The sequence below is a fragment of the Gossypium arboreum genome, chromosome 12, assembly GCF_025698485.1.
Source record: "Gossypium arboreum isolate Shixiya-1 chromosome 12, ASM2569848v2, whole genome shotgun sequence".
Taxonomy (NCBI): domain Eukaryota; kingdom Viridiplantae; phylum Streptophyta; class Magnoliopsida; order Malvales; family Malvaceae; genus Gossypium; species Gossypium arboreum.
The window spans coordinates 102,101,335-102,126,611 of record NC_069081.1 but is presented as its reverse complement, the minus strand read 5'-3'; the positions used below and the strand labels follow the sequence as shown (position 1 = coordinate 102,126,611).

Here is a 25,277-nt window from a genome sequence, read left to right as displayed (position 1 = left end):
ATCCACTTTTGATTTAATTAAGAGTACAATTTAAGTTACATTTAGACAGAATCCAATCCATAATCGTTCACGAGATAATTACAATATATTTAATAATATGATATATTTTAACTTTCTTTCTTCCTAGTTTTGGACATTTATCCAAAAATGAATTTTGGAAATTGCGAAACGGTCCTAATTTCATAGATTAACGAGTAACAACAAAGTTTATAAAGAAAGGGATTAGGGAAGTTGAGCCGTGGGACATTTCCCCTACATTCTATCCATTTTTAAAACACTGTTCGTCTAAATCTGACCACTAGCCTTGACACACTCATCTTCCTCTGATCTCAAATCGCAGCCGTCTGATTATAACCGCGGTGATCCAATAAGAACAAGAAAGGCGAGCAACCCCACATGATTAAAGCTTTTTTTTCTTTTTCAAAGAGAAATGAAAATAATTGATTTGATTGATCTAACTTTCTAATTCCCCACTACGTTCCCAATCTTTTTTTACACTTACACTGCACACAACAAACATTTTTTTTTATATAATATTTTCTGAAAAGAAAGATCTGAGAAAGCAAAAGCAAAGGAAAATAAGAGCGAAAGAAAATCTTGGAGCTTTGGTTTTGGCATCTTTTATTGCGGTGATACTCGCAATTGCAAAGCACGTTTTTGTTTAAGATTCGTTAATTACTGTTGACGTTTTTAAAGAAATGCTTGTTTGCGAATTCGATTGATTTGATTCCTTTGATAAGCATTTAAGTGTGTCGGCTGCTGAATCTTGATTTTACAAGTCTATTTTCTGTTTCGACCTTGATTTTGGTTGCAAATGGCGGGAGAGATTGAAGAGACTTTCAGCATTCGTTTACAGGTAATATCTATAGTTTTTTCTTTTCTTTTTTGCATTACCTCTCTCTCTCTCTCTCTGATTTTATTTAAAAGAAATGTTTCTCTATTTCTCTGTTTGAAGATTAAAGTTTAAGCTTCTTAAATCTGTGTACTTGTTATTTAGGTTTAAGTTTCTGTTAGTTCATTAGTTGATTTGTTGTGGTTTGATAATGATAATTATTTCATTTTTCTATATTTGATGTGTAAAAGAGTTCAAAAGATTTACTAGACTTCATCCTATGTTTTTTTAGATTATTTCTTTATCTGTTTGGTTCAGTAAAATTCTAGAGTAATTGTTTTTGATTTGGGGGCGAGGCCGCTACTAGTTTTCTCATACAACTACAAGTTATTCTGTAAACTGATTTATTGCTATACGTTCTTTCCATATTGCATTATCCATCTGCCTTGGCACCAGAGTAGTTATCTTCTACATTACTCGGATTTTTGGCTGTGTTGGATATGATATGTAGCCATCACAAATAGGCTCAATGTTAGTTTTTTTTATATTTTTTTTACGTTTTCCCTTAGATAGTAGGATTATTCACGTCTTCCGACTAGAATTGTTATCTTATATTTAACCTGGATGCTATGTTGGGTATGGTATATGCATATAACATGTTAGTTTTTTCATATACCAGAGAATGATCTATATCCAAATATGAGTGAACAAATACAGGTAGTTTATATTTGAACAAAAAAAAAAAATTACAAGTAGTTTAGAAAACAAGAATCTGGCAACGAGAGGGATAGCAACTCGGAATCACCATCAAAACTTGTGGGTAATAGACACTAGTTTCAACTCCACGACTATAAAAAGACAATATTGAGTTTAATTGAAAGTAACCTAGAGGAGTTGAAGGCAGAACTGCTTGTTATCTTTACGTTGTTGTATATAGTTTACCACTTGTTTCAGCATTAACAGATAAAATTGTACTATTATATATGTTAGTTCTCTTTTATATGTCAAATTGGCTGTGGCACCAGTTTTGTGCCGTTAGAAAGTTCTACTGTATTATTTCTGGATTGTCGACAGTCCATAGAAGATTGTCATTAACTGTAGTGTCTTACGGTATCCCGAGTGCCTCCCAAGTCCCACTACTATTTCAAGCCCTGATGGAATTTGACAATGCTAACCTCTTCCATGAGTTTCCTATCAGTGATTTGGCTCAGAAATACAATTTACTTTATACTTTAGCAGATAATTTTCCACCTATTTAATGTATTTAACTCCATCTTTTTTGAACTGGACAGGCAGAATCTGTGCATTGTGGTTCTAAATCATTTGGTAGATTTGCAAATGAACCCCTAGCTTGGGAAAGGAAATCCTCTTTCTCACACAATAGATATCTTGAAGAGGTTGAGAAATGCTCAAAACCAGGTTCAGTTATTGAGAAGAAAGCTTATTTTGAAGCTCACTTCAGGAAGAAGGCACTTCTTCTTCAAAGTTCATCATCTGAGGACCAAAGTGGAGGAGAAGATCAAACCTGTGAGAGTGATGCTTTGGAGAATGAGAATTATAGACAATGTCAAACTGGCGAGAATTATGCTGCGGAGAACACTGTTTATGGAAATTATTCTGATAGTACAAGTAAAGGTAGCAGTTACAATCATTTTGATGAAAATGGATTATGTAGTACAGATCATGGGGAAGACCTTTATTGTGGAAATGAATTTGATCATGAAAATGAAGGAAACCATTTTGATCATTCAAATCAAAGTGGCCTTCGTGCTCAATTTGACATGAGTCCGGAAGATTCAGAATATCTTGGTGACGGTGCATTGATTGAATGTGGAAGCGAATATCCATTAGATGTTTCGGTCCCGGTCCCTATAAATGTTGAACCTGAGGACACTTGTCAAATTCAAATTGGATACGCTAAATCATTTATAAGCAGTGATAATCCAGAGAATGAAGTAGAAGAGAACCTTGATGATGATGTAGTTAACATTGAAGAATCCTTTAAGTCCTCGGAGTGGGATCAATGCCCCAAGACTGGAAACACTAGAAAAGTTGATACTACTAATTCTAAAATTCGGCTAAATCATTCTCCAAAGGTATAAATTTATTTATATTACCTTCAGTTGAAACAAATTACTAACATGTCAGAATTACCAAAATCATAATTCTGAAGGGCACCAGTCATGCAGTAGATAGAAACTTGAATTCACATTGTTTTCTGATGTGATGCCTGCATTTCCTTTTATCTCCTCTTTCTCTATATTAATAAAGATACTCAACGTTGCCCTTGTGTTTACCTCTCTGTGACTTATACTGATTATTATTACTATTTTCATTCTAGTTGAAGCCTGCTCCCATGAGTCCTGATCATTCCCCGAAAAACAGTTTTTCTGATCCTTCAGAAGTAGCCGCAAGGGTTCAAGAAGGAAAAGAAAAAGAGATCACAAAGAAAATAAAAGCAGAGAAACTACCAATACAAACAGTCTTTCCCACTCGACATTCAATGCGCAAATCTCCAAAACAAGAGGTGAAGATTTGGACTTTGTCCTGAAACTTAAAAGATAAAAACATAATCTGGAAAAAAAGCAACATCTGTTTTATTTTTATTTCTATTTAGCATTTTTATTAAGATTTCATGCTGCTATTCCAATTTCCTTCTCTTTGGTCTTTCTTGTCCAGGACTCTGCAAGGTTCAATGCAAAATTAAACACTGGCAATAAAAGGTACTTGGTATTTCTTGCATTTTAAGAATATGTGGGTTTGATTTGTAAGGAAATTTCAAAAGATTAGTTCACCTGACAGTGTAAAGGAACCAATAAGAAAGAAAGTAATTGAAGCTCAACTATCTTCATGCAAGAAGACTGAAACTGTTGCTCGTCAGACACCAGACAGGTGTGTGGCAACATCACCGCGATTTCTTTGTGCCATCAGACTTTCGATTTTAAACCTTAACGTATTATTTTTTGTAGGATTAAGCAATCAGTCAATTCAACTAGGGGAGACGCGAAGTCAAATGTCAGAGGATTCCACTTTAAAAGTGGAGAACGAGCAGAAAGGAGAAAAGAGGCAATAATCCATACTGTCATTCTGAAAATTCATTTTATTCTTTAGTGTAAGCCTTTAAGGTATGCTCTTAAATCTCTTCCTCTGTTCATTTTTTTTTCCATACTATGGTTTCAGTTCTATATGAAATTGGAAGAGAAAATGCATGCAAAAGAGGCAGAGATGAACCAGATTCAAGCAAGACTACAGGTAGGGAAAGTACAATATTCAGAATTTTTACTATTTTAAAGGAAGATGAATTGGTTTTTATCTTTATGCTTCCTTCTTAGTATTTGAAGGACCGCTCTGATATTTTCTGGATTAATGCGTTGCTAAATTTAATATAAATTGCACGTTTGGTTCACTGTTGTTGCAGGAAAAGACAGAAGCTGAGATTAAACAGTTGCGGAAAAGCCTTAATTTCAAAGCAAAACCCATGCCTTCTTTCTATCATGTCTCTGCAACATCAGGATCTACTAGAAACAAGGTAAATTAGAGTCTGCTATCCTTGATTTTATAATGCAGCTCATATGTTTTCTGATGTGATTAGTTTACATCATAGAGAAGCATGCACTCTTGAGTATTTAGTCTAACTTGGAGGTGCTTATGTTGTTGGTTCGTATGTAATCATACCATTGCAGGATGGCTTTAGTTACTCTTCATTTCCATGTAATCATCTTAGAAAAGCTTTTAACATTTTTTACCTTGCACGCGGAATAGTCTATTTACTTTTATATATAAATATATAATGAATAATTGGTAGCGGGGTTTTTTAAGTTAAATGATAAGGTATTAACTTAATGAAATCCTTATCATTGTAGTGATTCATGTCTATGATCATTTTATGTCTTTTTTTTATTAGGTTTAACACCAACTTGCTTCAATTTTTTATATTCCAGACTGCAACATCTACTATGAAAACAGCAAAAGTACAACAGAATTCACCAAATTGGACGATGAGAGCAATTCCAAGATCACCGTCATGCTCTATGGAAACAAATAAACAAGCACATTCTGCTGCTGGATTAAAATGCGAGTTGAATTGTCCTACAGTTAAATCGTCTCAAGCTAGCACTGTATCATCGATTCCACCAATAGAAAGTCACATTCCCCCTGAACCTGTGACCCGAAATCTGATCCTTTCAAGGAAAGAGCGAGAGAAAGAGAGCAGTATACAAAAACATCGCATATCAGAAAGCGGTAAGGTTGTTACAGATCATAAGTTTGGTGGTAGCAGGCCAAAAGTTGGTGGCTATAGAATTAACAGTGAGCTGGTGACAAGAATATGAAAAATGCTGGAATTGCCGGTAATTCTGGGATGGGCCGACTTGCAGTTATGGCTTCCTGAAATGTGCTGCCATGGCGTATTCGTTCATTCATTCTCCTTTCCAGTTCAACCAAGCCAACATATGTATCATGTATCCTCAATTCGAATCATATATTTACTGCCTTCAATGTACATTGAATGAAACCGATCCTCGAATGTAGACCGTGTTTGTTTTCATATAGCAGTACAGAAATGGCAAGGCTTATAATATATGGTTGACTGTAGAGTTTCCTTCATTGTAGCTTATTCTCATTACTCCGACTATCGGTCGTTTGCAAGGTTGAGTACTCCTACATTGCTAAAAAACGAATAAGTTAGACAATTGAGTTTCCATGACTGGTTTACATAGAGTGGGTTACCTATTTGTGATATCATATATATATATATATATATATATATATTATAAGTTACACATATATGGTAAGTGGCAGATGTGTTTGTCTGACACATCAACAATAAACCTACTTTCTTACGAAGCCTTTAGAAAAATTGTTTACAACATAACGCTCAAAAATATATACCTCATGAGTCATAAATTATCATAATCTCCCACGATAAACCATAAATTCAACCACCTTATATGCCTACGAATGATAATTACAAGTTTTTTTTTTTTTTGCCAATAACAATAATCAATCCCATTACATTATCTTTCTGTTATAGAAAATAAAGAAGTCAAACTCCATATTAATCCAAAATTTTAGCGACAAAACTCGACCCTTCATCGGCCTCGAATTATATTTGGTTAGTAAGCATTTCCTTAGATTTATTACCCATTCATGATAAGATTGATTATACAAATGAATTCAGAATGTGGCTAGATAAATCATAAGTTCTACCACATCACATGCCTATGAATAACTGCAACTTTTTTCCTCCCAATAACAATAATTAATCCCCTTGATTATCTTTCTGTTATCACACATAAAAAGAAGTCAAACTCTACATTAATCTAAATTTTTAACAACAAAATTCTACCTATTTCGACTTATCAAAATTAAACTAATTAATTAATTAATGAACATTTCCCTAGATTTATTATCCAGTCATAATAAAATTGATTCTACGGATATTCTTTATATATATATATATATATATATATATATATAAAACCACAATTCCTCATATCTGTTTTATTTAAATCACATCCAATTTATGTTTATATTCGCCAAGTAAAAATATATTAATTATTGTTGAAAAATATAGAAAGAGCATCCACTCTTTGGCCAACTATAAGAGATTAGAATACTTTTATATTTGTGTTATTGACAATTTATTAAATCGGATATTTAGGTTGTGAGAGGTTTTTATCTAAATAATACAAAAAATAAAATTAATAACTAAAATAGCATGCACAAAAGATTATTTACCAAAATGGTATAGTTTTATTGGTGCCGCTTGTCAAATTGGCGGCACCAAACTGAAATGTAATGATCTAAAGTATTTAAGGACCTGATATGCAACTTTACCATTTTTACCATTTTGAGGGACTGTTGAAAAAAAGTGAAAGGGCTTATCTGTGGCTAATTGTCTTCTAAGCCCTCCTTATTTATTATTTTATTTTTGTTCCCCTTCAACTCGCTACATTGTGTTTAAACAAGCCCTCAACTTATTTTTGCAGTTAAATAAACTCTTAACCTATGATTTTTACTCATAAAAGCCCTTTATTTTAATATTAAAGTATACCATCTAGGTCCTACGGAGTTGATCTCCGGAACAGACGCACCGATTGTAGAAGGTTCTAAACACTTCATTATCCATGTGCGCATGTCGTGGCAGCGTGTGCTAAAGTGAACCTTAATGTTGAACAATTTGTTGATAATGTGTACACACTCGAATGCACGTTGTGTGTCTGGGAAAATGAGTTTCTCGTCCTGCCTAACCTGTCTACGTGGGAGGTGCCTCCGACGACTTTCGAGTTTGTCCTAGACAGAGAGCTACCCAGGAATCCGAGAGGTCGCCCGCAATGATCTAGAATCCGTAATGAAATGGACATTAGGGAGAAATCCGACGGTAAGCTTTGTGGATTATACAGGTTTGCTGGTCATAATCGGAGTAAATACCAACAGCGAAACTATCATGTTGGACAATCGTCACGATCGGGTAAGAATTGAGCTTATGTTGTAATGTATTTAATTTATATAAAAAAAATTATATTGCAAAGTTTGTTCCAATTAGATTAATGTTGTAATGTATTTAATTTATTTTACAAGACTAAGTTTGTTACAAGTTTTAGTGTTTTAATGCTCAAAATGTCCAAATTAATATAATTTATGTTATGGTCAAATTTTGTTTCAATTTTTAAAGATCCGATTAATCTAATTAAATATATACAAAAAATACAAACTTTTTAATATCAAAACCCAAGAAACCCCTAAAATTGATGGTTTGATGGTGTGGTCCCAAAGGTATATTTCTGCGGAGGTCGACGTTCACATTATAGATGATTGCGATGACCAACATCCTCTTTAGTCGCAAGTGAGGGTGTCTGAGACATGGAAGAAAAATTATATGGCTTGAATGACATCGATGAACTTGAGTCGGGAAGAGTGTCATGCTGCGGTGGATACAACCCAGGAGGAGTGGAGTACTGTGGTGGATACAGGCCGGGGGTAGTGCTGTACTGCGGTGGATACAGGCCAAGAGAAGTGCTATACTGTAGTTGATACGGGCCTGAAGAAGTGCTGTACTGCGGTGGATATGACCCAAAGATATCAAACCCGTAATGGTATCTACCCCTTGACGAGCCCGAGAAATAGTCATTGCCTGGAAAATTCGGATGATAATAGCTATCAGCCGAGTGTGAATGCGATCGCTCAGACTCGAGCTCCGGCTCTAGCTTGGGCTCGGGATTTGGCTCTGGCTCTGCCTCTATATCGGCCACTAGTTGGTATACCCCAAGTCGTTGCACGTGCGAGGGGACTACAGTCGACTGCCCACCAAGTAAATATGGCTTTCCCATACTAGAGTACCATTGTATGTACTCTAACAATGGTTGCAAATCGAAAGACATATCCATCTAAGGTCTTGGAGCCATCTGATTATCCCACATCACAATATATTTTTGGTGCACAATCCTCCAATGACACTCCAACGATCCAAAATACCAAGGCCTCTATACGTGCCATAATCCAAAACATTGTTTTCAAAATACCAAAAGAGTGTTGATAGTGTGAATAGACCTCTAACAATCTCCGAACCCCGAGCTAGCTTGGTGACACTATAAGAAAAATGAAAGGAAAGAGAGTAAGCATAAAGCTTAGTAAGTAAGTACGTAAATAATAAACAATTTGTCAACATGATTCTCAAGGTAAAACAATCATAATTGTACAATTACTCATTTTTAGGTTAAGTTGTTTTCTTGAGTCACAGTCACTAAATTATATATAGCTAGAGCTACGGAACTCCAAATTAAGATCTGTTAATTTTTCCAGAAACTAGACTCATATATATTCTTACCATAAAATTTTCAGAATTTTTGGTTTAGTCAATTAGTACAGTTTATTCATTAAAGTTACCCTTATTTCATTGTCCAACAGTTTCTACCTCTCTTCACTAAAAATTATTTATCTCATGGTACGAGACTCCAAATTAAGAACTACTAATTTTTCCAGAAACTAGACTCACATATATTCTTACCATAAAATTTTCAGAATTTTTGGTTTATCCAATTAGTACGGTTTATTCATTAAATATACCCCTATTTCACTATCTGATAGTTCCGATCTTTCTTCACTAAAAATTATATATCTCATGGTACAGATCTCGGATGCTGTCTCCGTTAATTGCTCTTGAAAATAGACTCATTAAGGATTTTAAGCATGCAAATTATGACCCATAATTATTTTTTTACAATTTTTAATGATTTTCCCAAATTAGAATAGGAGATTCTAAAATCATTCTGATCCTATCTCACAAAAATCTAATTATCACAGAATATGAAATTCTTTTGCCTTCACGTTTCCTTTATGAGAAAATAAACTCATTAAGATTTAATTTCATATCTTATTCAACCTCTAATTCAATTTCTACCATTTTTGGTGATTTTTCAAAGTCACACAACTGCTATTGTCCAAAACTGTTTTATTACAAAATTTCATTTTTACATAATTTCACTTACTCCATTCTATCTTACCAAAAGATTCACTCAACTATCGAGCACATTGCTCACAAGTTTTCACATCGATATACCTGCACTTATTCATCACCTAGTCATGTACATATGTATTTTCACTTAGTAAATTTCTAGTTGAACTTATCGGAATAATAACAGATACCCGGTGGCCTGTGCATATACCACCCTTGTAACTGAAGCTCTCTAGTACGCATAATAGCCTGCACTTAGTACTACACATGCGACCTATCAATCTGGTACACGTAGTAGCCTGCACTTAGTACTACAGACATGACTTATCCATCTGATACACGTAGTAGCCTGCACTTAGTACTACACACATGACCTAACCATCTGATACACGTAGTAGCCTGCACTTAGTACTACACACGTGATCGAAACTATCAGGTACGCATAGTAGCTGATGGTCATGAAACTAACTAAAAATTTGACTTAAGGCAAGCGCACCTATTGAACAGTAGTATAGTTATGGTGAGACCAGAAATATCGTATCCACGAGGACTAAAAGTACTAGTAATTACTATCTTTTTATTATCTAGCCTAAAATTTAAGAGAATGTTTTATCTAAAACTAATTATCTAATTAACTAAGATTATGACAGAGATTAAAGTTGGAAAATACTTTTTAGAAAACCGGTGGAGAAGACAATACCCAAGGAAGAATCCACCTAGACTTCACTTATTACCTTTGAATTAGACAATTTATTCACTTGACTTAATCTGTAGAAATCCCTGATTTATGTTAATATCTCTCTCAAGACTAAAAACAACTGACTCTAGGTTGATTAAGTGAAATCTCTTTCTAGTTAAAACCCCTATTGCCTAGGGGTGTTCAATCGGTTAACCAACCCGAAATAACATTAACCGAATTAATCGACCTTTCAAAATTTTTAACCGCTAACTGAACCGAAAATTTTTCGGTTAATTCAGTCGGTTAACCGAATTAGCCAAAAATTATATGTTTTTTTAATTTTTGGTTAAAATAAGTATAAAATTAACTGAATTACCCAAATTAACCGAATTAACCGAATTATTTGTATAAAACTATATGTTTTTTATTTTTATTTTTATTTTTATTTTATTTTTAGATTTAGATTTTTATTTTATTTTTATTTATTAAATTATTTGTAATTTTTATGATTGGGTTGGGTAAGGTACTTGGGCTAATATATATTAGATTGAGTATTTGGGTTTATGTTGGATTGGGTTTGAGTGAATAGTGGGCTATTTATATATTATAATTTTATTTATTAATTTTTTCGGTTAAACCGAAAAAATTCGGTTAACCGATCGGTTTCGAACCGAATTAACCGTTAACTGAAAACTCAAAAAATTATTAACCGACCCCCGACCTAATTAATTCGGTTAACTGACCGATTAACCGAATTTTTTCGGTTTTACCCGAATTTTGCACACCCCTACTATTGCCGCATTAACTCGATCTATGGATTCCCTTATTAGATTTGACTCTAATCCGGTAGATTTATGTCGTCCTATCTCTAGGATTGTATGCAACTCTGCTTAATTATGAATGATCTACTCTTAATCAGGGACTTTTGCTCCACTGAATAAGCACATCAAAAACCTGAATTAATATCCTAGAATATTAAAGCAAGGGTTGAATTCACAATTAAGAATAAAAACAAGTATTTATCATATAACTCAAATAATAATAAGATCCGTCTTAGGTTTTATCTCCCTTAGGTATTTAAGAAGTTTAGTTCATAATAATAATGGGAAACATTTCAAAGTTTGGAAAACAACAAAACATAAAGAAACCCAAAGAACTTCTAGGAAATTGGATGGAAATCTTCAGTCTTGATGTAGATCCTGCCTCTGAGGTGATTCTGATGGCTGTCCTTGAGTATTTCCTGCCTTCAACTCTGCGTGTGTAACACACCTAATCCGTATCCGTCACCGGACTAGGGTTACAAGACATTACCGATCATACAAATTACTTATACAAATATTTATTAATATAAATGTCTATACCGAGTTCATTAATAAATCGAGAACATTTCATACGATAGTATAAACTTTACACACAATTATCCCTATCAAAGTTCGAAACATTTTGAACACCTAAAACAAATGAGACAAGATAAATTGTACTTAAACCACTAAATTACCTAAATTATGTTTGATCATTTTATGCATCCATATTAAATCATTGGTGCGGCTTTTATTCCTAAATTTTTATCAACTTTGCATGTATTATAAAATTACACAAACTAAAGTCAAACATTTAGGAATATACAAAGAAAATCCATTCCATTCTATAGCTATTCGGCTATCACAAGCTAAATTGCATAATTTCGTAGCTTTACAAAAAAAATTCAACGAATCAATATATTCATGCATGTTTGCAACCCAATCATAATACAAACATCTATAAATATATATAACAAGACATATAAGGATCCATCCGTATGTCATGATCAAATACTCAGTCACATATATCCATTTATAATATCCAACTAACTTAAATTTTTAACTACCTAATACTAAGGTTGATTTAACCCATACGGCAACCACATAAATACACATAATATGCATGCAAACATATTAATTTATCTAAATGACATTCTCATATATATATATATATATATATATATAATCCCATAGAAAATATCAAAACCAAACCAATAAAATAAGGTACACATAAAATATATGTCTTTCCCACAGTAGAGGCCTTACTTAACATAAAGTATATAACTTTTAAACACATCAATTGTCCACAAAATACCTATACACTATTTATCATCAATCAAACTTAGTGAACATTCAATCCCATTTGCATAAACCGAATAGGAACATGGCAATATCCATATTTCAGCACACGCAATACCTAACACAAGTTCATGCAAACATGTCACATAATTATAAGGCAGAGTGGGCAAAGATCAAGCTTAACACAGATAATTTTTTTAAGGATAATTGCTTAGCCATTTTCGCATGGCTTTATATACAACCCCCAGATTAACATTTCCAAAACATACTTTAGCTTATACATGCCATAATTTTTAATTCAACTTATAAAAGTACCCAAAATAGTGGATAGTGTGATGAGCTTCGTAGACGATCCCTGAGCTTGTAACTTGATTTTCCAAAATCTATAAAACAGAAATAAATATTCACATGCTAAGCTATTTCAACTTAGTAAGTTATAAGCGAATAAATAACTCAATGATATTAACAGAATTAGCAAAACTAATCAGAATATTTTATCATTGTACATTTAAATCCAATCATTTATAGGTACATTCATATGTAGTATTATTAAGCATATATAATTATTTCCTTTTATAATTCCATTTAATCGAATGTATAAATAGTCAAAACCAACATAGTATCATTCAACCACCAAAGCTGAATATTCTTATTACACTTAGTTCCCCTACACAAACTGGAAAACTCTTATATTTAATAAAATTTTACTACATAAGTTAACCATATAACCGCATATATACATTATCACTCATACATATATACACAAAAGCTATTCATAGTATATTTACTACTCATTCACAAGTCAACTATACACATTTATATAAGCTCAAAGATCCGATTATATGATCATGTACATAATTTACTTTCATAGCCGAATATTCATAGGCACATATAAATGCAATTAAAGAATCATTTCCATAATAAATACACCATTCGTTCAAGGCCGAAAACACATATTTGAACCAAGGAAGTTTATCCTTTATATCATACATAACGCATTTTATCAATAAGTCACATACTTACCTTATCATCAATAACCAATAAACTAAATCATACTTGTCCCTTTTTGCTCATCCAACACATCTGATTATGTTTACCTTTGCCCGATGAACCACTCGGATTGGGTAGGACACTCAAATAATTCACACATATATCGTACAATGCCACGTCCTAGACGTGGTCTTACATGTAGCCATATATCGATGCCACTGTCCCAGACAGGGTCTTACTTGTAAACACATATCGAAATCACAAATTTATGCCATGGACTTACTCGCACTCATATATCGGAATCCTATGTCATGACATATGTATTCTAGCTATTCCTAAGGTTCATACGGGGCTTTCGGACGTCGTAACTCGGTCAAATCGAACTTAGAAGTGTAATAGCCACATTCAATCGCATTCGGCCATAATATATTTAGTTTCTAACATTTCAAAACAACAAGTAAATATAACATTAAGTTACCAATAAACATGTCTATTTGCTTATAAACTTACCTCAGACGTCGTAAAACGGGACAGGGCTGCTAGTCGACAACTTTCGTTTTTCCTCGATCCAAATCCGATTTCTTTGGTTCTTGATCTTGATTTTTGCTTGGAAGATGGCCGAACCTAGTCTTGTATTCTTTCTTTTTCTTTTTGTTTATATTCGGTGCAAGAGAGAATGAAAAACATAGTTTATTTTATGATATTATATCATATATATGCTTTAATAATTAACTTACTTTTATAACCTTAATCATTTAATGTTAAAAACCACATATTATAAGTCTTTAATCGTCCCACTAATATCTTTATAGGTTATTTACAACATAAATCCCTCATCCTTAAAAGCCACTAACAATTCGGCCCTTTATAAATTAAACTACCAAATTTTTAATTTACGCGATTTAAGTCTTTTTATTTCATCGGACACCTAAATGATGAAATTAATTCACGAAAATTTAACAGATATAAATTCACACAAAATAAACATAGAAAATAATTTTAAAATACAATTCGTGGTCTCAAAACCACCGTTTCATTAGGGTCTAAATCGGGCTATTACAGCGTGTTCCCTTTAATCCTCTTCTAGGGTGTTTATATAGACTTTGGAATGCTTCAAAACCATCAAAATTAGCCTTTTCTGAGTAAAATTAGACTTGAGCTCGATAGAGACACGACCGTGTGACACACCCGTGTAAAGGTGCTCAGGCCGTGTGTAATTCTGACTTGGTTTAGTGTCGACACGACCATGACACATGGGCATGTGGTTCACCCGTGTGTCACACACGGGCGTGTGAATCACCCATGTGGAAGTGCCTAGGCCGTGCGAAACACTGATTTAGGCTCAATTTGTCCGTTTTTGGCCTGTTTCTTGCTCTTTTTGCTATCCTAAGCTCTCTTGAGTATAAAACATGAAATTAAAGGATTAGGAGCATCAAATTCAATAAACCCAAAGATAAATCATCCATAAATATGCCAAGCATGGGGTAAAAATATGTATATATTATGGTTTATCAAATATCCCCACACTTAAGTATTTGCTTGTCCTCAAGTAAAATCCTCAACTCACAAATAAAATAAATCCTTCTGAACTTATAATTCTCATCAATAATGTTTCGAAGTAATCCCTAGCAATCATACATTGAAAGCTTAAGTAAAAGAATATTAAAGTTTCCAACAATCCAAATTGAACATTTCAATCATAAAATCGTACGTATCCCCCTTTATCTAAGTAATTACCTTTAATTCCAAATCGACAAGGGTTGACATTCCTTACTAAAGATTCAATAAAATCACTCAAAGTGTTTAAGGTTCAATAATTAAGCACTCAATAGTCAAATATGAAAAGTTATTACCATAGGCTTGCATGAAAATCAAATTTCCACCACTATAATGAGATGATACACAAATCAAAAGGTCTTTAACAGGGTTGTAATGGGGCTTGGGTTAAAGGTGTGGATAAAGGCTGAAAACGAGGGTTAGAATCGATATTAATTTAAATAAATTACCAAACTTAGAAAAATTAAAGCTAAAAACTGAATTACAAAAAAAAATGCCAGAATTCAAACTATCCGAGACTAAAGATGTGAGCTTTTTCTCAATATACTGACTTTAACTTATCCAAGCTCTTTTAAAACAATATGTAATTGGATGAATATGACTATACAGTTTTTTTTTTAGAATAAGAACAGGAATAGAAAATACATATTAAGGAATAATTCAGCAACTGGAATGAACGAACATAATTAAATAACTAATCAAATTAAATCTCGATAAAAAGGGATTCAATAAAAAGGGAGAAATTCTTAATGAATCAATAAGGGATAAGTTGTGGGTTAATATTAAGGGGAAAAATTAAGAAATAATAGTTAAGGCTCAAAGGGGTTCACTAGGGGGTCAATTATGTGGGTAGGCTTTTTATGGGGTAAATGGGTTAAAACCTAAGTGCCTTTATCATTTTAGTATATCAAATTAAAGTTGTGGTCTCGACATGTATAATCGATGCAAGTTCTAGAATAGCAAATCAATGTTGATGCACTCATAAAAACAATCAGTGAGCAAGAAAGATATATGCTCTAAAAGGCTCAAAATCTCACGAATTTTATGGGTATTTGATGTCAATCCTGTAAATTCAAAAGTTTAAGCTAATACCTCAATTCAGGGAAACAACCTAGCAATTTTAATTCTCAAAAGTCAACTTATCACGCTTGATCCTTTAAAGTTTAAACAATCAATGCACGGTTATCTATGATTTAATTCAAAACATATCAATAAAAATCATTAATCAATCAGAATTCACTCTAATAATGATATGAGAAAATTATTTGAGAACAAGATAAAAATTCAAAGATTTTCTGATAATCACCTAAATAACCTCCCCACACTTAAAATGTACATTTTCTTCAATGTACAAAGATAGATAATAGCAATAGAAGCATAATATCAGAAAAGAGAGAGAGAAGTGAAACTGCCCTAAATTTTTTGATGAAATCCTTGGAATAGTAAAAGCCAGAGTTGTAGATGAGGCTAATGAAAGGTATAATTCTGAGTTGCTAATAAGAAAATAAACACAACTGTGGAAGAGAATTAAGGGATCACTCGATAATAACCATAAAGATAAACATAGTTCAAAATATAAAACATAAATCTTAAGAAAATTAAATAAAAAATAAAATAAAAATAAAAATAAAAATAAAAATAAATAAAATAAATGGACTCAGAGGTCCTCATCATCAGATGCGTCAGCGTCACGAGGTGGTTGTAGAAGCGTGAGGGTGGATCTTGGGTTTGGATGGGTGAAGGGAGAAGGGGAGGAGAGGAAGGAAAGAAGAGAAAATAGAGGGGAAATGGATGGGGAAGAAAGAAAAAGACACGGCCGTGTGGCTCGAGTTTAGCCCGTGTTAATCGCGAAAATTGAATGCCCAATCCAGGCCGTGTGGTTCACACGGCCGTATCGCACAGCCGTGTCTTTCGTTGTTCGCTTCTCCCACACCCGTGTGGTATCCCACACGCCTGTGTGTCCGAACACACGGTCGTGTGCCTTGCCCTTGTAACTCTTTGACTTGTTTGAAAATTAAAAATTTAGCTCCAGTTTTCACACGGTCTAGGACACGCCCGTGTATCCAGGTCGTGTGGTCCACACGGTCGTGTCGCACACCCATATAGATCTATCGTAGGTCGTGTGGCTTGATACTTGGGGATTTTTTAGCCCTGTTTCCATACGGCCAAGGAAACGATTGTGTGTCCAGGTCATGTGGGTCACTGTTACTGGATAAAGAAATATAAAAAATAGCTAAAATAAATTAGTTAGTGGTGTTAGTGCTCAGGTTGCCTCCCGAGAAGCACTTATTTAGATTCTAAGCTCGACTTTCCTCTCATTCGCTTGGTCATGGCGGATCACAGAGTCGAGACTCCTTTTTCTCGTTATCAATTTTATTATCCATATAACGTCTAAGTCGAGTAATATTTACCTTAAAAGTGCCGAATTGAGAATAATTTACCTCGACTGTACCGTATGGGAAAACATTCAATACCGTGAAAGGGGTCGCTCCGTTTGTATTAAGCTCTAAAGTGGCAATTCAGGGGTCCTTTTCATCTAACAATACTTTATCCCCAACCTTAAATTGCTTTGTTTCATCCATGCGCTAATCTTGGTGTCGATTTGATTCATCGTGTGCTTTTGGTTCCTCCTCAACATGTGTTCGCCATTCGTTTAGTTCATCAATTTGTAGTCTTCGTTCCTCATGACTCATTCTATTTTTGTCACATAGACTAGAATGTGTCTCCATCACGTTTTTCCTAAGGGTTTCCTGAAAAGAAGTTTTAGCCATAATGTTATTTATATCAACAGAACTTGTATAGCCATCTTGCTTACTAGATAATTTAATCGAATCACAAGCTTGGAAAGTAATTGTGTCATCTCCTACACAAAGTATTAGTTCTCTTGTGCCAACATTAATAATAGTTCTAGCAGTTGCTAAAAATGGCCTTCTTAAAATTAGAGGTATGCCACTATCCTCATCTATGTCTAGAACAACAAAGTCAACTGGGAATATAAATTTATCAATTTTGACAAGCACGTCTTCAATAATACCCTTAGGAAATCTAATTGTTTTATCTACCAATTGAATGCTCATCCTAGTTTGTTTGGGTTTCCCAAGGCCTAGTTGTTTAAATATTTTATAGGGCATGACATTAATACTCACCCCTAGATTAGCTAATGCATTATTAATAGTTAAACTACCAATTAAGCAAGGAATTCTAAAACTCCCTGAATCCTTAAACTTGTTGGGTAGCTTATTTTGTAGAATGGCTGAGCAAACTGCGTTCAATTCCACTTGCGACACATCATCTAGCTTTCTTTTATTAGCCAAGAGCTCTTTTAAAAATTTCACTGCGTTTGGCATGTAACAGCCTAAAATTTCAGTGGTGTCGGAATAGTGATTCGAGATTACTAAATCCGACGAATGGGATTAGGAAATTAAAATAAAATAATATTTAGAAGTGAGAGAGATGTTAGAAATATTTTAAATAGGAGAAATTAAAATTTAAAGAGAAATTATTAAATAAATTAAGTTGAAAACGAGGTATCAAGACCTCGATCTCATAAAACCGAGCCGAAAATAATTTTATAAAAATTTATGGAGTGTTAGTAATATGATGTTAAAATTTTGTTAGAAAATTTTATCGTTTGGGTGGTTAATTAAATAAAAAGGACTAAATTGTAAAGGTGTAAAACTTGTGAAAGTGATTAAATAGCTTAAGTGTCTAATGAGGAAGGACCTAAAGAGCAAACTTTCCCAAGGGAGATATTTTGGACGGTAATAGCTGAGAAAAAGTCAAGAAATTAGTGAAATAAGGGCAAAATTGAAATATTGCCAAGATTAACTAAATAAAGTTAGAACTAAATTGGAATTATCTAGGCCTTTCTTCTTTTTTCTTCTTTCTAATCAGCTAAAAATGCAATAGGAGGCCTGGAACAAGCTGGTTTTTCATATTTTTGCATCATGTGAGTTTAATTCTTGCTTTTTCTTTGTAGTTTTTTTGTTTTTAAGACTTTTACAACTGGGTCCTACTATTAAACTCATTTGTTTTTGATTCTATGAGTGAAATTGAAAGTTTCCATGAATAAGTTCTGTAATTTTATGATGATTTAGCATGGATTTGAAGTTTTAATCTTATTATATAATGATTTTATTAAGCAATTTTAGTGGAAATTTGATTTTTAGGACCTAATTGTGAAAAAGTTTGGAATTAAGGTCTAATGTTGAAATTTTGATTTAAAAGGTTATAAAGTGTTAATTGAGAAAATTAGTTCAATTAGAGGTTAATTGAGCAGGGACTAAATTGTAAAAATTGTAAAATTTGGGGTAAAAGTATAATTTTGAAAATTAAAGTGCATAAAGCTGTAAATTAGAGTAGAATTTGAATAAATACTAATGAATAAATGGAAAAATTTTATATTATAGATCAAGAAATCGAGGATAAGCGAGGAAAAGAGAAAATTCTAATAGTTCGAAATCTCTACAACTCGCAAATTGTTCCGTAGTAGTACGCATTTGTTAAATTATTAAATTTAAATATTATTTTATGAATGGTGATTAATATTTATGTATGTTAATTTTGAAAATAAGTAAATTATATATAAAAGTTACGAAATCGAATCGAGTATTTTGAGGAACGAAACGCAGGAAATGAGTACGATCGTTCGATGAAAAAGATAAATTGATGGTAATTATTTTCCCATTTTTTTGGGGTTTTGAAAATTTGGGAAAAATTTTTTAATTTTTAAAAATTTTTCAAACAAACCCTTTGTTTAAAATCTAAAGTCATAAACAACCAAATGGTATTAATTCTACAACCATCCTAAAATTAATAATACACTTTTCATCAAATTTGATTTACCTTATTCAATTAACACTAATTTCCAATACCATATTTAAAATAAAAATGTTTTCCATTAAAATTGTTTCAAAAATAATTTTAAATTTATTTTTGGTTTAGCTTTATCTATAAAAAGTCATGATTACATCAAAACCTTACCCATTAACCATTTTTAAACACTTATATTTAAAATCAATAAGATATAAGTTAAAATAATTCTCCATAACCAATCAAAATATTAATGCACTCATGGAAATTATTTTAAATTAATAAAATTTCAATAGGTTTTGCTAGATTCAAAATTGGTAACATTAAAATAAAACAAAAATTTTTAATTTTCCTAAATTTTTTTTAATTCCAATATATAATAAAATTTTATTATTAATATTAGATAAAATGAACATTTATGTTGAACTTAGGAATTGCTAAAAAATCTTTTATTAAATGATTCTTTTTAATTAATTTTACAATTAATCAACTTTAAAAAAATTGTTTTTAATTAAACAATTATTTTTTATAAATTTAATTTAATAAAATGTTATAATATATTAATAATTTTCTATAATTAATGAACTGATAATAATAAAATGAAGTTTTAATAAATAATAATAATATAATTTAAAATAAAGATAAAAAATTAAATTAATTTAATTCAACATTTGCCAATTGTGGTTTTAATTATTCAATTTAAAATTATAATTTTAACAATAAAAAATTGTTTAAAATAATTTAATATTATGTAGTCTACTTTATTTTTAAAATAAATTGGATGATTTTTAAAATTTTTAAATTAAATTATTATTTTTAATATTATTCTTTTATATAAATTTGTTCAAAAATTGTCCAATTCCACTTTTTGGTATTTTATTTCGATTTTTCAATTAAATTTTAATATTTATTTTTATAATTTTTAAAACAATTAATAATATTAATAAAATCTCGTGCTGATTTATTTAATTGCCCATTTTGACCCAATTATAATCAATTTTTGTTTTTTTTTATTTATTTAAAAACCTATTAAATTTTTGGGATTATTCTTTTTATTTTTAATTTTTTATAATTTTTAATTTTTTGTATTATTTATATTTTTATTAAAATATATTTAAATTTTTATTTATATCGTAAAATTAATTAAAATCCTACATTTTTTAATTTTATTTTAATTAATTATAAATTTTAATTTAAAAACGTTGTTTCAATTTATTGATTAAAATGTAACTTTAATAATAAAATTTCTATTTTATTTTTTTATTCCTTTTTTTTAATTGTATAATTTATAATATTAAATTTCATTATTTAAAATTACCCCAAATGTTTCAATATTATTTAAATTATTTTAAATTTAGAAAATTGTTTTGTTTTTTCTTTTTATGAATATTTATAAACCATCATTTATTTTTTTTATTTAATTTATATTTTTTCAATTAATTTTTGATAATTTATTTTATTTATTTGATATTTTTAATATTTATTTTATTTTTTAAAAAATTTATTTAAAATATATAAGTATAAAGCCCACAAAATGGTGCAAACAGGTGGCTTATTAATTTCTTTCTATTCCACTCATTTTTTTTTTAAAATTTTTTAATTTTAATTATTTAAAATTAATTTAAATTTTTAACAAATTAAATTTAATTTTAAATGTTTAATTTTGATTTATTTAAATTAAAAAATATTTTTATTTAATATAATAAATTAATTTAATAAAACATAATCAATCTATTAATTTTATTCAAATAAAAATTTACTCAAATTTTTTAGGAAAAAAATAACTTATTTCATAATAATTAATTTTTAACCAATGATTAATTTATTTAAATTATATTTATAAAATTAATGAAATTATAGATTAAATTTTATTAATTAAATTTAAATAAAAAATTTGGAACTTAAAAAATAACTATATTTTAAAATAATAATCCATTTATTAATTTAATATTTATCCATAATTATTGAAATTTATAAAATTATTAAATTATAATTTTAAAATTTTAATTTTAGTTAAATTTAAATTTGGTTGTTAATATTTAATTATTATTAAATAGATTTTATATTTATAAATAAATTAATTTTAATTAATGGTTAAATTTTATAGATATAAATATAAGTAATTTATTAAAATAATTGAAATGAAATGAAATTTTTTAATGATCAATTTTTAATTTTATAAATTTATTTAAATTCTCAATTTTAACAAATTGTACTCTTTAAATTATTATTAATAAAATAAAATTTTTTCAAGTATGAAAGCTAATTAAATTGGGTTAAAAACATTTAAAAATATTCAAAACCAGAAAATTTAAATTTCAAAAAAATAAATTGATTTTAAAAAAGGCATTATTGTGAGTATTGAAAATTTTGGGTTTTGTCGATTAAAGAAAGGTTTTTTCCGTTTAAATTTACTTGATTAAAATCATTCTAATATATAAATTTGAATGGTTTTTTTATTTTTAAAGTTTTTAAATGATTTATCACTTAATATATTTATTATTTATGGAATTTTATTATAATAATTAATAAATATTATGGAAAAAAAATGGCAAAAAAATTTCTTAAAATTTAAAATGGAACAAAATTGTCTTTTTAATTAAATTAAAAATATTATTAATTAAATATTTAAAGTTAGTATAATTTTTATGTTAAAAAAACTATTATATAAAAATGGAATTAATAAAATATTAAATAATATTTAAAAATAAAATAGAATTTATATTTTTAAAATAATTTTATAAAGGAATTTAATATTCTGAATATTTAATAATAATTTAAATTGATTAAATTATATTAATAATATTATTCAAATAGTAATTTAAAATAATAATATAAGAAAATATATAAGAAAAATATTACTTATTAAAACCTAAAAAGGAAAAAAGAAGAATAAAAAATTGTGGCCCGAACCAATTTGAAAAGGTAAATTTAACAATATTTAAAATAAAATTGAAAAAAAAAAAAAAATAATATAAATGAAAAAAAAAAAAACAAAAAATAAGATTAAAAAATTTAAATAAATTTTTATTTTCTGTTTATAAATTTGGAAATTTTTTTTTTAATCTTTAAAACATTTTACATGTTTTTTTATCTTTTTATTAAATTTAAATTTAATAATTTTTCAAATAAATTGGTAGATGGAAATGGGATTAAGGGGCTAAGGTTTTGCTTATTGGGTTGGTTTTTTTAGGTTTTTTTAAAAAATTTAGGTTTTGAAGGGAATTGACTTTAATATGGTTTATTTGGTTTTTGAATGGGTTTTTTTAAATGATTTTAGATTATAAGGCGTTTATGTTTAGGTTCCTTTTCTTATTGTGGAATGGTTGTAAAGCCAATTGTCATTGGAGCTTATGGAAATTTTGGAGCCTAGTTTCCTTTGTTAGGTTGGATTTTTTGAATAATTGGTTATAATTTTCCCCTTTGTTGGTTAAAGATTGAAACCAAATGTTAAGTCCCAGTGTAGATAAGGTTTTTATGGGATTTGTGCTTGAAAGCTTAACCGAAAAAAACTCCCTTGCCTTTGAGGGTGGTGGCTCTTGTGAGCTTAAATTCTTTACTTTAATAGCAATGGTCGAGACAACTATCTTTCTGAATTGAAGGATTTAAAGATTTAAATGAATGCTTAACCAACATAAATCATTAAATATGCTTGAGCGTGAATAGTTACCCATTAATATGACCGTACTGAACTTTGGGCAATCCTCTAATTGATTATTAATTAAACAAATTAAAATATATTCAAAGAATTAAAGCTCAACTCCTCCAAATAAACTCTAAAATAAGGTTATTTTAAACTAATTAAAAATTAAAATATGGTTGAACAACCTTCTAAGATTTCAAATAAATACTCTGAATTAAATCAATGCCTATGACTCAATCTCTTACAATATTATATTATTGATTTAAAAAATAAACAGAAATTGAAAAACCTGCGTGAAGGCTCAACTCTCCAATAATAATTTAAAAATAGAATAAGGTTCAACCCACCTCAAATAGTTGATTCTTCAAAAGAAATTATATGAAAACAATAATCCTCACTGAATATAAATTAAAATTTGAAAGTTAATCCTTAAATGATATTTTACAAAATAAAATTTACCAATAACTTTTTAATTGATTCAATAAACTAAAATACCTCAGATGCCCGCTATCCTTGAATATGAGGTTTTAAAAAATAAACCCTTAAATTGTAATTTTAAAATAAAATCCTTAAGGCTAATCCTCAGTCGGTGTTTTAAACCATTAAAATTCACTTTTAAAATATCTTAAACTTTGAGTCCTACTTTTCTTAAATATATTTCAACTCGATAAAAGTTTTCCAAATTCCTACCAATTGATTTGTTTTCCTTGATTTGAATCTCAAATTTCCATCATATCTTATATATGCATTTTTTTTGCCATTTTTCTTTACAATGTCATGAAGAGTTTGTGGAGTACATTTTATTGATTTCAAATGCCTTTTCTTAACTTAAGCCTCAGATAATCGGGTTTCTGGATTCCTTGCCCGATTAACTTGTTTTAGGAGCTCGTTTATTCAATTTCGAACTTTCTTTTTTTAGATTTATTTCACCTTTTCAGTAAAATTGGATCTGAAAATGCTTTAGGGCAAGAACTTCTTTTTATTTCAAGCCGTGCAACAAAAAATTAACCAATTTGATTGAGAAGTTCATAAAGAACGGATCTATTAATGGATGGAGTCTAGATTTCAACGAACTCTTCACGTTTTACAAACTTTTTAGAGGCTTTGCGTGAAATTTGAATTGAATCTTCAAAATGTTTCCTTTTTAACCCTTCAGAACCTTGCTTTAAGGGTTTATTCAAAATCCCTTTTTTCCTAAATTTGTTATAAGTCCCTTTTTGGGTGCATCTGCAAAAGAGCTTCAATAAACTGTAAGTTAATATGTAATTTTTTTTAACAATTTAAGGAATTTACCGAGTTGTTCGTCTGTGTGGTCTTTCCTTGTTGCATTGGGGTATGGCATACAAGGTTTATTCTCTTTGCTTACCAGTTTTTTCTTACTGTGGTTTACCTCATTCTTACCGTTACGTAACACAAGTCCTTGCTTCGATTCTGGTTCAGGTTCAACTAACCCTTCTTCATCTCGAACAGTAATAGCATGAAGTTGTTCCCTTGGGTTAGTTTCAGTGTTACTTGGTAGGCCACCTTGTGGTCATTTGGAAATCAACTTAGCAAGCTGTCCTATTTGAGTTTCGAGCCCCTGAATCGATGCTTGTTGATTCTTAAGTGCTGTTTCGATATTCTAAAAATGAGTTTCTAACACCAAGATGAATTTTGTGAGTATCTCTTCAAGGTGTGGTGTCTTCTCTTGTTGGTAAGGTGGTTGTTGAAAACCTGGAGGATGTTGTGGCATTTGATTTCCTTGACCACCCCACGAGAAATTGGGATGGTTACTCTAACCTGCATTATAAATGTTATTATACGGGTTATTTTGAGGTCTAGAGTTATTATCCATATAGTGGACTTATTCCTCCTCGGTGCTAGGGTTGAAGGATGTATAATCTGTGTTGTGTATTCCTCCTCCATTTGAATCACACCTCATCACTAGATGTACCTGAGTAGAACCATACAAACCATCAATATTTTTATTTAAAAGTTCTACCTGGTTAGATAGCATAGTTACCGCGTCGAGGTTGAAAACACTAGCTGCTTTTGTCGGCTTCGTTCTCATGACTTGCCACTGATGGTTGTTCCGTGACATCTCTTCAATCAATTCGTAAGCCTCTTCAGGTGTTTTGTTGTTTAAAGTCTCACCAGCACCTGCGTCAATCATCTGTCTAGTCGAGGGATTCAAACCGTTGTAGAAAGTTTGAACTTGCAGTCATAGAGGT

At 30.4% G+C, this 25,277-nt stretch overlaps 1 protein-coding gene across 1 annotated transcript; it reads left to right on the top strand.

Annotated features, from left to right (window-relative positions):
• The first annotated feature begins 132 nt into the window (after positions 1–132).
• LOC108476878 (protein WVD2-like 7) lies at positions 133–5,411 on the top strand. The gene is made up of 9 exons (XM_017779238.2): positions 133–856; positions 2,125–2,928; positions 3,174–3,359; positions 3,512–3,555; positions 3,635–3,724; positions 3,802–3,898; positions 4,013–4,084; positions 4,251–4,361; positions 4,774–5,411. Exons 1-9 carry the CDS (start codon positions 815–817, stop codon positions 5,161–5,163), a joined length of 1,836 nt encoding a protein of 611 aa, XP_017634727.1. The 5' UTR covers positions 133–814; the 3' UTR covers positions 5,164–5,411.
• The last annotated feature ends 19,866 nt before the right edge of the window (positions 5,412–25,277 follow it).

Coding starts and splice junctions, on each gene's coding strand:
- LOC108476878 (XM_017779238.2), top strand. CDS start 815: ATGGCGGGAGAGATTGAAGAGACTTTCAGCATTCGTTTACAG. Junction 3,360..3,511: donor GCAAATCTCCAAAACAAGAG/GTGAAGATTTGG, acceptor TTTCTTGTCCAG/GACTCTGCAAGGTTCAATGC. Junction 3,899..4,012: donor GAGCAGAAAGGAGAAAAGAG/GCAATAATCCAT, acceptor CTATGGTTTCAG/TTCTATATGAAATTGGAAGA.